Source organism: Haliotis rubra, unplaced genomic scaffold (genome assembly GCF_003918875.1).
Source record: "Haliotis rubra isolate DU_JTF1 unplaced genomic scaffold, ASM391887v1 Scf197, whole genome shotgun sequence".
Classification (NCBI taxonomy): domain Eukaryota; kingdom Metazoa; phylum Mollusca; class Gastropoda; order Lepetellida; family Haliotidae; genus Haliotis; species Haliotis rubra.
The window spans coordinates 475,777-488,319 of NW_025765969.1; the positions used below are offsets into that span (position 1 = coordinate 475,777).

General features: G+C 39.8%; 1 protein-coding gene across 19 annotated transcripts in view; it reads right to left on the minus strand.

Annotated features, from left to right (window-relative positions):
• LOC124274985 overlaps positions 1-12,543 on the minus strand; it is a 99,182-nt gene that overhangs the window by 72,592 nt on the left and 14,047 nt on the right. Inside the window, exon 2 of one of the 19 annotated variants that reach the window (XM_046710374.1) lies at positions 6,018-7,054. The exons of 16 other annotated variants lie outside the window; for them this stretch is intronic. In XM_046710374.1, coding sequence (XP_046566330.1) covers positions 6,977-7,054 — 78 coding nt within the window. In that variant the 3' untranslated portion in view covers positions 6,018-6,976. Of the gene's footprint in view, positions 1-6,017; positions 7,055-8,982; positions 9,136-10,810; positions 12,236-12,543 lie in introns of those variants that run through there. 2 more of the 19 variants (XM_046710369.1, XM_046710364.1) reach the window with 2 other exon arrangements.

Genomic DNA, 12,543 nt, shown 5'->3' on the forward strand with positions numbered 1-12,543 from the left:
TACAATGTTTTCCTTTAGTGAGCCAATCAACAGCTTGCCATGTTTTCATGCAGAGCCAATCAACAGCTTACAAGGTTTTCCTTGTGAGCCAATCAAGTTTTTCCTAGAGCCAATCAACAGCTTGCCATGTTTTCATGCAGAGCCAATCAACAGTTTACAATGTTTTCCTTGTGAGCCAATCAACAGTTTACAACGTTTTCCTTGTGAGCCAATCAACAGCTGGCCATGTTTTCATGCAGAGCCAATCAACAGTTTACAATGTTTTCCTTGTGAGCCAATCAACAGCTTGCCATGTTTTCATGCAGAGCCAATCAACAGTTTACAATGTTTTCCTTGTGAGCCAATCAACAGCTGGCCATGTTTTCATGCAGAGCCAATCAACAGTTTACAATGTTTTCCTTGTGAGCCAATCAACAGCTGGCCATGTTTTCATGCAGAGCCAATCAACAGTTTACAATGTTTTCATGCAAAGCCAATCAACAGGTGGCAGCTGCTCATAGTTGATTGGTTGCTGAGAATCCATGAGGTGTTTTCTACATCCTTAAAGTTCAATACATGAAACATCTCCTGACCTTGAACATGTACTTTAGGCAACACTTGTTTCCTGTTCAACCAACTGAATGAAAAGACACCATCAGGAAATGAAAAATAAATTAAATTTCAGTTTCATTTGCCTGGCCATCAAACAACAATGATCCACCACATTGTAAGTAGGTTATGTAAGATATGGTAAACAGCATTAGCTTCTCAGCAATAAAAAAACAGACCCAAACAACTTTAAGCCAAATATAACTAAAATACATGCATTTATTCTGATCAATATTCTCATTGGTTGGCAAAAATTCAAAACAAAATACATGTACCAAAAATGTGTGGTCTTGAGCCATGCCTAGCAAGGACATGTCATGGGGAATAAATGAGTGAGTGAGTGAGTTTAATTTAGTTTCTAAGATGCCTAGCGGTTAGAACAATCGAAAAATAAATACATTATGAGACAATAAAGGTATAGTTTTTTGATGACGTAACAATTGAATGACGTTTTCCCGTCACTGCGCCATTCTAGTGTGCCCCCTCGTAATCGAATTATTTTACATTACGTCACAATGTAAGTGACGTCACGATGCATGTCAGTTGTCATCGCCTCGTACAGTAAACTACTCCGTTGCATCCCGTTTCTTGGTTTGCAGTTGCTTCACGCAGCTAACATCACTGGTGGAAACATTACGTTTATGTTTTACGACGGTTAAAATGTGTCAATTCGACTCACAAGTTTTCAGCGACACGGTTACGCTCGCAATGTTTACATTCCCACAATGCAATCGTGGAATGTCGCTTTGACTACTCAGCTTCATCTGATGTACTGATCTAAACTTACGCTGGTAGTAGAAATGCGACGCTCATATTGCCCCATATGGTTTACGCTTAATGACAGATGTAATTAAAATAATTCAGAGAAGATATTTAATCCCAACGTAAACCGGCCATCAAACTGTTATCATTTGTTTTTTCTGGTAACGCTCGCCTTAACGTAGGGGCAGCCACATCAATAGAACAGCGCACCAGTTAGCCCTGTGCGCAGGATTCTTAATTTAGGTCACCGACAATCGCCATTTGTTTTCTGCCTTAAATTAATTGTAATTATCCTTAGAAAGTATTAAATTTAGCATCTTAGAAAGATAAAGTTTATCTTTGTTTCAATAGCTTAATAGTATTAGTATAGTTTTGCCCTGAACTATTATAATATCAAAGCACTCGGACTACCGTCCTCGTGCTTTAATTATAATAGTTCAGGGCAAAACTATACTTTATTACAAAACACATTGGGGTAGAGCGAACTTTATTTCCTAATTAGTTTTACGCAGCACTAAGCATTATTCTAGCTATATGGCTGTGATCTGTAAATAATCAAGTCTGGACAAGACAATCCAGTGATCAACAGCATGAACATCAATCTATGCAATTGGGATACGATGACATGTGTCAACCAGGTCAGACAGCCTGACCACCCGATCCCGTTAGTCGCCTCTTACAAGCATGGTTTAGTGAAGACCAATTCTAACCCGGATCCTCAAGGGTGGGAATAAGTGACGGACAAGTATTGACACATACAGCTTTTATTAATAAACTGAATCCTTTTCTACACAGTGGGTCAAAGATGCAGCTTCTGCCATGTATAAAAATACAAAAACAAAATGAACTGAAACATCTGTGAACACATTTGATGAACTTCTGGCATAATGGTGTCAGTCTCTTATAATCATTACAATGACACATACATCCTTTTCAACAATGAATCTATTATGATGATTCTCAACAAAGAAACTATTATGATGATTCTAAACAATGGAACTCTAATGTTGATGTCATTCTATTGTTGTTGAGAATTTCCTGATTGTGCAATTTGTGCATGCAAAACTATTCCTTTTAGTTTATTATGCAATTTTTACAGAAAAATAAAGAACTGTTACTATTCATTTGCATATTTGGTAAATCAAACCATATCCATACATGAATTCAATTCGTTATTAGTGGTCACCAGAATAAAATAATCATGATTTTTATGAGATACACAAAATGGAATTTATGTAAACCAGGCAAGATAATAACCAACAGTCTTATATTTTCAATTTGACAGTAATGTGACCACACTGGCTTATGAAATTAACCCTCTCTTCATGGTCAAACCATGTCAAATATTTACCTTGCTATTGTTTCACTCACATATTAAATAATACATCTACTGCTGACATGTTACTGTATTCATTAGGGACCGTTCATAATTTATGGCTGGGGGGGTGATGATGATTTTTATTGAGAAGCATGTGAAATGTGAATGCCCCCCCCCAAAAAAAAAAAAAAATTATGTACAAAATAAGTGACCCCCCATGCATGTCATGTACAATATCAATGCCCCCCACCCCCCATAATTTCTAAGCATAATTTTAAACATATTTTATGTAAAAATTGCTGACCCCTTAGAACGCCAAGTGTGTAAAAATTGCTGACCCCCAGCTCCCTAGAACAAAATGGGTGACCCCCCCTTAAAATCATCATCATATCACACACGCACGCACCAGCCATAAATTATGAACGGTCCCTTACATAATATTTGTATTTGTTACCAATATTCGCGATATGTATCATGTTTGCCTCAAAGTAGATTCATGCAGCCATGGTAACGACACATAATAAAAACAAGTAAGCAACTTAAAGTTTAAATACATGAAAAAGACATTAACAGTAAATATTTACCTGCATGACAAAGTATAAGTGTGTGACAAAATGACCTTGTTCAATTTGATCATCTGATGCCTAAATACACAGAACAATCTATTTCTGAAGCCATTTTGTCAAATAACACAAAAAAGCTGACCACGCATTTTCAGAGTATTTCAGTACAAAGCAATCATAACATGGTTTCATTAAAAGAATTTGTTCATATTTATTAATTTACCAAGATTTGTCCATAACATAGCTGTATCTAACATAACATACCTGAATAACACAAAACTCACAAATCTGAACGTAATTAGTTCAAATTAACTCACAGTTACATGATTTGGACTTGATAGCAGTTGCAGTGAATATGGTTTTACACAGCTTTTGGCAATATTCCAGCAATATCACAGTGGGTGACCCCAGAAATGGGCTTCACACAGAACCAATGTGAGGAATCGAAACCGGTCTTCAGCGTGATGACTGAACACATTAACCACAAGGCAGGTGAAAGACAGGGTAGCAACCAGCATCCCTTTTGTATAATGTTCTATTCACTAGAAGTTACAGTGAGTGAGTGAGTGCGAGAGTGAGTGCGAGAGTGAGTGAGTGAGTTTAGTTTTACGCCGCACTCAGCAATATTCCAGCTATATGTCTGCGGTCTGTAAATAACCGAGTCTGGACCAGACAATCCAGGAATCAACAGCATGAACATCGATCTATGCAATTGGGAACCTATGACATGTGTCAACCAAGTCAGCGAGCCTGACCACCCTATCCTGTTAGTTGCCTCTTACGACAAGCATGGGTTACTGAAGGTCAATTCTAACCCAGATCTTCACAGGTTCTGTGAGTTGCAGTGTGCCAGATAACAGTCATTAAGAATTTACTCACATTATAATTCCCGTTTGACACTGATATTCCTTGGGAATTCAATATATTCTTACTCCCCTGGGACAATACTATTTCATACTTTTGTGAGGAGCAAAGTTAAAAACTATACTTCTGCTTAATATGATGGTTCAAGTGATTGTAGGGGTGTTGGGGTAGCCTAGTGGTTAAAGACCTCTCTCGTCACGCTGAAGACCCGGGTTCGATTCCCCACATGGGTACAAGGTGTGAAGCCCATTTCTGGTGTTACCCACTGTGATATTGCTGGAATATTGCTAAAAGCGGCATACAACTAAATTCACTTACTCAAGTGATCTGTGGAACTAGGAGACAAACAACCTCTCAATGAAAACTTGACATTATTACACAGGTTTTCACAGATTTTCTGCATGTGTGATGCAATAATTTCCTGAAATACCCACAAAAGTATTTCTTTGTACAACTTTAAACTGATGCGATAAATTAGCTTTAAGGAAACATTAATTCATACTGAGTAATTACCGTAGCTTATTCAAAATACTGTCTGCTACTCAACTAGTTGTATAAATGACAAAAATCTTAAACATTCCAAAATTAAATGAGACTGCAATAAAGGTTTAAATGTCAGACCTGTACAATCTACTTTGTCTTTAGCAGATGTTACTTACTGGTGAGGAAAGGGTTTAGTTGCTTTTGTTTTAAGATTATATTTTTTGTGTATTTGTAGACAGTTGTCCAAATGCATAACTTGAATGAGTGCAAACCAGCCTATCAGCTGCTAGTATTTATGTCCAATGCTTACTAGCATTATAGTGTATTAGGCAGACAACAAAGGCTCAATCGGTCCAAAAGCAGTATGAATAAATTAACATAATTAAAAAATTATTAAAAGCCATTATGACTCCAATTTTTACGTGGCCATGTTAAACTGAATCTGCATTTGATCATGAAATGTAGATCTGTAAAGAAATGTTATCTGGCAAGCTGAAAGGCTTCATTAACACCATCTCAGTTTTATACTGAAGGGTCTTACAATGTTGATGTACTTCAATACTCAAGCAACTCAGAATTAATTTACCATTGGTTCCCTATTTTTGGCATTGTACGCAAATAAACATTATGTGGAGCTCAGTGAATCCACTGCTGAAGTCAATTCAGTCGTTAGGAACACAGCCCTCCATCGTTCAATACCACCAACCAGAACTATCCTGTACATTGTGTGGAATCGAACCCAGGTCTTCAGCGTGACGAGTGAACACCTTAACCATAAGGCCGCAATTCCTGCACCGTGACAAAGCAGCAGTTGTGTAGTAGCACCTTGGTCGAACCAATGACAGCTGGACTCTGGCATTAGCTTGTTCATCAACACTAAATAGCAGCTTGCCCGAGACAACAGCCTGGTAAGTGAGTGAGTGAGTTTAGTTTTACACCGCACTTTGCAATATTCCAGCTATATGGCGGCGGTCTGTAAATAATCCAGTCTGGACCAGACAATCCAGTGATCATGACAGCATGAGCATGGATCTACGCAATTGGGAGCCGATGATATGTGTCAACCAAGTCAGTGAGCCTGATCACCCGATCCCTTTAGTCGCCTCTTAACAAGCATGGGTTACTGAAGATCAATATTCTAACCCACACCTTCACGCGTCACAGCCTGATAACGTCCACTAACATTTTCCCTTTTTGTCCAACAAACATTATTTGCACACAATCTGTTCTGTTCCAACCTTGATAATGTCAAACACATTATATACTTCAAGAAATATTTCAAAATGACATTATTCTGTTAAAAATGATGGTTAAATAGAAACAGAACAAATGACTAATATCCAACAATTCCACAACAGATTTTCATGCAACACTGCTTGATTCGAGGAGCAAAAGTCCTGCTGACTCACACGGATTGGGATGTGTTTTTGTCACCTCATGTCACGCAGCAGTGGCTGCTCACTCGGCCTATTCAGGCCTGAACCGGGAGATAAAAGGTAGTTTTAACAATGCTTTCCACCCTATTTCACTAAACAAGAGATGTCGGCTGCATAGGTACGCAAGTCTGTGAAGTGAAGTATGTGTTAGGTGTTTATCACTTCAGTGAACACACAAACAAGGGTAGGATCACAGGTTACTGACACGTCAAAGGGAGGCCACTCTGCAGTGTGAGTTGCTGTACCTTACATGATTGTCACCTGTGCCCTTGGTACTGACAGCACTTCTTACTTGTCATTTTCTGTTTTGACATCCTTGGATTCCGTGTCACTTAGAGCTGATGGTGAACCTGTGACATTTGGGGCCGACTGAGAATCCATTAGATGTGAAGCTGAGGAAGAAGACCCAAGATTTGAGGCTGATTGAGAACCCCCAACATTTGCCGCCAATTGGGAACCAACAAGATTTGAGGCTGATTGAGAACCCCCAACATTTGCCGCCAATTGGGAACCAACAAGATTTGAGGCTGATTGAGAACCCCCAACATTTGCCGCTAATTGGGAACCAACAAGATTTGAGGCTGATTGAGAACCCACAACATTTGCCACCAATTGGGAACCAACAAGATTTGAAGCAGACTGAGATTCCATGAGATGAAGTGCCCACGAGGAGCAAATCTTTTTATGTCGCTGCAGTCCCCCACTGTACTGATACACCTTGCCACAAACACAGGAATGAGACACCTTGTTGTGGATGGCATGGATGTGATTCCATCGGGACCCTTTCCCAGCAAACATCTTGTCACAGTAAGGGCAAGCGTGGCTGCCTGATACGTCCACCCCAGTGCCAGCACTCAGACTAAACCCAGAAAACGGCATGGACACGGACCCAGGTTTGCTCCGTCCCCTGGAAGCATGAAGGAAACGGTCTCCTGTTAATGAAGAGATGGAGATTGGGGTGTTCAACTGCTTGCCGAATCCGTGAAGAAAATCATTCTGTGGGTGATCAACTCCAACAAAGCCTCCATTACTAGACAGATCTGAAAGTAAGAAAAGGATGCTCTAGTTTCGGATCACAAATCCTCTGAAAATCATAGTATATATTGAAAGATGTTTGTGACGAGATAGTTTGGGTTGAAGATACTTTACAATAATTTGTGTTTAGTTCAATGGCAAATCCATTCTTAAAAGTATGGGTGTTTCAGAGAGTCATCTGAGAGGACAATGTATGGACCCTGTTCACCTGGAAAACCTGTTTCCCGATGATTTCTTACTGGAGACTTCACTGTGTCATGCAGGTGTTGCGACTTTACATTCAAGCATATTTTAAGCACTTTTCAGGGAGGAACATTTGCTTACAAGAATACTTCTATCATCAAAAGAATATCCGGAATGCACAATAGCACACATGCAGGTATGTTTGGCATTAGAAAAATAGTTTTAACAATACGATCTTAACACCAATGCAAAGTAATGTAGGTAACTTTAGGTGGTGATTCTGTCAAATCTGACTATCCATGAATACTTATGCAGGTGATTTCCCTGGGAACATTGCCATGGCAACAGTGACAGTGTTTCATTGTCTGCTTTGGTTCATCTAACTCTTGGATCAGTTGGTGTTAAGACTGCATGTGGGTGTCTGTTTACTGGTGATAACCACACTTTCATCATTAAAGACCCCATGAAGAGCTACCCATGCTTGTCATAAGAGGCGACTATCAGAATCAGGCGGTCAGGCTTGCTGACTTGGTTGACACATGTCATTGTATCCCAATTGTGTAGATCGATGCTCATGCTGTTGATTACTGGATTGTCTGGTCCAGATTCCATTATTTGCAGACCGCCATCATATAGCTGGAAAATTTCTTCTGAGTGCGGCGAAAAAATATACCCACTCACTCATCACTAAAGCATATCTTGTACTGGGAGTTCCAAACGTTGCTGATCCCTGGGACAGGAATTCATTTTGTTGAAAAACATATGTTTAAACCTGCCTTAATATTTTCATAAAATAATGACACGTATTATAAGAAAAAAAGAAAACAAACCACCATATGTGTCACCTTTCATTAAAAACATAGCAAGTACTGTTTGTAACAGGTCATAATTTGTTGTCTCACTCAAAAGTTTCTTTTATTTGGATAATATACTCTTGGTACTTTTAGTCAACTGGTTTGCAAATATATTGCATATGCAAGTTAAATGACATGGCTATCTGGGCAGACTTACAAATGTTTATGCATAAAATACAGCAATCATTGTTTTTAAAAAAGGAAATTAATGCAGTTACAACGTAAAAAAAAAAAAAAAAATGAATAAAAATGATAATTCAGGCAACTTGTGATTGCAAAGATAACATTGGAATCGTAATACTCTGTCAGTCAAGTTCCATAGCTCATTTCTCGCTCTCAAACACAAAGAAGTCTTAACAATGGACAGGTCTCCTTATATCACAAGGCAACTTGCAATGGCAAGGATTCAAATGGAATCCTGATACTCTGAAGTTCCAAAAGTCCATTTCTAGTTAACTTAACAAGCTCAAGGACTGACAACACCAGACAGGCCTTCTTATGTCGAATCAGACCCTGCTTGTAGGCATACTGCTTGCCACACACACAGGTGAACTGTATCTAATTCTAGCTAAGCTCAAGGACTGAGCAACACCGGACAGGTCTTCTTATGTCGGATCAAACCTTGCATGTAGGCATACTGCTTGCCACATGCACAGGTGAACTGTATCTAATTCTAGCTAAGCTCAAGGACTGAGCAACACCGGACAGGTCTTCTTATGTCGGATCAGACCCTGCTTGTAAGCATACTGCTTGCCACACACACTGGTGAACTGTATCTCTTTCCAGTTAACTTAACAAAGCTCAAGGACTGAGCAACACCAGACAGGCCTTCTTATGTCGGATCAGACCCTGCTTGTAAGCATACTGCTTGCCACACACACAGGTGAACTGTATTTTGTGGTGGACAGATGCTACATGGTTATGTCTAGCCCCGGCACTGGAGAACTCACGGTGACACTCTGGGCACGGGTACCTGCCCAATCTGCCCCCTGGCACAACGGTCCAGGAGCTGTATTGCTCATCATTTGGGCTCCCATAACCATGATCACCTGAAAGTAACAAAAAGCCAGATCCAGTCTTTCTTGCTTTGGACTGATTTCGGTCAGTTTCAATGAGTGAGTGAGTGAGTGAGTTTAGTTTTACGCCGCTTTTAGCATTATTCCACCAGAAATGGGCTTGACACATTGTACCCATGTGGGGAATAGGACCCAGGTCTTTGGCGTGACGAGCGAATGCTTTAACCACTAGTCTACCCCATCGTCCAAATTTCAATGAACAACAGCCAGATGTCTTTCTATTTCTGGTTTAGATTTTCATAGTGAAAAGTTGGGTCGGTAGATTGAAACAAAAATTGTTTTGGATCAATGGGCGATACAAAACACATATGTTGGCCTGGTTTGGATCCTAATGACTGAGTGAGTCAGTTTAGTTGCTTTTAGCAATATTCCAGCAATATCACGGCAGGGGACACTAGAAATGAGCTTCACACATTGTATCCATGTGGGGAATCGAACCTGGTTCTTCGGCATGACGCCCGAACACTTTAACTATTTGGCTACCCCTCTGATCCTTATGAATAGTAAATATATATAAAAGGTAACATGTGATAGCGACATTGGAAAAGTTTGTTTTCGTCACATAAAAATCTGTAGGTTTATGTTCTCTGGCAAAGAAATTGTTATTTTGAAATTTGAATGCATTTTTTCTGAATCTAATATTGTTACAGTCAGTGAATCGAAAACAAAACCAAAGCACAAAAAATTGAAAGGCCTAACAAAGTTTTTTGTTTTTTTCCGGTACTGATTTGTTAGTATCAATAGACTTGTTTTGGGCAAATGTTTCCAATATGTACATCGTTCTTGATTAAGTTCATTCCCTGCCCTTGTCATATAATAATCCCTAATTAAACCATCATAGCTATTTCATCATTATCCAATATTATCTTCTTAAAAACTTCAAAAGTATCTCATCCAAGAAAATAATTAAAAAACATAAAAACTGTTACTTATATATTGAAATACATTGTTATTTTCCATGTTTGCGGACTTCATAAACTAACAAAAACAATTAAACACCTCATAAGTGAGCGAGTAATTTGGGTTTCACAATGCCTTTAGTAATAGTATCACATTATAAGCAGGAGTCTTCGTAATAACAGACGTAATCCCATGTTATGCCTCTGACGCCATACTCAGCTAGCACACTGGATTCAACTGGAAATATTTTCAGACTGACTGACTGACTGAGTTTAGTTTTACGCCGCTTTTAGCAATATTCCAGCAATATCACGTCGGGGGACACCAGATATGGGCTTAACACAGTGTGCCCATGTGGGGAATCGAACCCGGGTCTTCGGCGTGACGAATCAACGCTTTAACCACTAGGCTACCCCACCGCCCCAAATATCTTCAGAAGTTTGTATATTAATTGTTATACTTCACATTATACTGTTATATCCATTCTGTATTCTGTGGGAGAGCCAAGTGGTTAAACCGTTTGCTTGTCATGCCAAAGACCTGGGTTCGAATTCCACAGAACAATGTGCGAAGCCTATTTCTGGCGTCCCCCACCGTGATATTGCTGGAGTATTGCTTAAAGAGGCTTAAATCCACACTCACTCACTCACTCACCATCTGTATAACCATGACTGTATAACATATACAAAACTCGAATCGCAGTAAAAGACATTTGTTTCCGTTGCCTCAAGTCAAGGAAAACAAAGACAAGAATCAGATGTGTTTATTTCTTGTATATAAATAAATATAAACTACAACCTTTCCACAACGGTAATCATCAGGAAAACAAACTGGTTTTGTGGAATGTATTTAAATGAACATGAATATAAATTACAGCTCACTGCCATGATAAAATACAAACTTCACAAAACTATTACTCATAACCCTTCAGGGTTACTATGAAACAAACTGAACTGTTATGGAAACAAGTTTTGATATTTCCAACAAACGGCCACAAAAAGAAACTGAATATCTGTTTTGACTGAATAAAGGAACATGTTTTTAGGTCAATGTTTTGATACATGTGAAATCCCCAGACACTGAATATCAACTAAAGAAATATTTTTGGATGAGTGTCTGAATTGTGTTTAATCAAACTGATATACATTGACACTATACTCTTGAATGGTTAATTGTTCGAGTAGTGAGAACTGGATATGTAGACGTGTGGACATGGAGAGTTGGGTGTGTCGAACTGGATGTGGGCGTGTGGATATGGAGAGTCGGGTGTGTCGAACTGGATATGTGGACGTGTGGACATGGAGAGTCGGGTGTGTCGAACTGGATATGTGGACGTGTGGACATGGAGAGTTGGGTGTGTCGAACTGGATGTGGGTGTGTGGATATGGCGAGTTGGGTGTGTCGAACTGGATATGTGGACGTGTGGACATGGAGAGTTGGGTGTGTCGAACTGGATATGTGGACGTGTGGACATGGAGAGTTGGGTGTGTCAAACTGGACCTGACAGGAAAAACAAAAGTATTTCTGCTGCCATGGTTAAAAAATGTCATCTTTAGAAATGTAGTCTGTAATACAACAGTTTAGTCTCTACCCTCTGTGAAGTTTACAGCTTGGCCAAGCTGATTCATGTTAACTTTGAACCCTGGCTGGGCTATCCATGTGTGCAGTGAGTGTGGAGTCAAACCTGGACATGTTTTGAAAAGTAAACACATTAATGTGTTCAGGTCCTAATTATGGCAATATTCAAGTGTGACATTGCTGCTTGAACATCCTCAAGACTTGACCTGGGAAACAAGTGACACACACCGATCGACACCACCACAATATCTCACAAAGAAACCACATTACTGCTTCAACATGGACTGATACAGGTAGCACTTCTTCTGGTGGTTGTTCAGACTGGGCCTATACTTGTAGGCCTTGCCGCACACACACGGAAAGGTGACATTGTCATGCACAGCCTGCTTGTGGTAGTACAGGCCGGAATCGTCAGTAAACTCCTTATCACACTGGGGACATTTTTTCTTTCCCCAGTTCCTGTCAGTGAGCCCACCGTACCCGGTCTGAGTGCTCCCCCCACCCAGGTCATGGTACCCCACACAGGCATACCTGCTTCCCCTGTATGCTGTGTCACACTGATAGGAGGAGGAGGAGGGGCCATTATTGCCATAACCTGAAAGGAACAAAAGTCAGCTGGAGTTTGGGTCGTTGAAGGAAACAAAATCACTGCTAAAGATCTTTGTTGGATTATGGTCTAACACTGCACTCGTGTGCCAAAACCTCTTAGCATCATTTTCACACCCTAATGAAATTGTATGAACAATTGCATGCCAAGTTCACTTGACCAAACTGAATCTTACTAGACTCTGACTTCAGACAAGTGGCTAAAGTAACTCACTGCACTTCGAAATATTCCAGCTGTACGACAGCAGCTGGTATACAACTGAGTCCGAAACGGTCTGCACAGTGATTGTCTTTGCC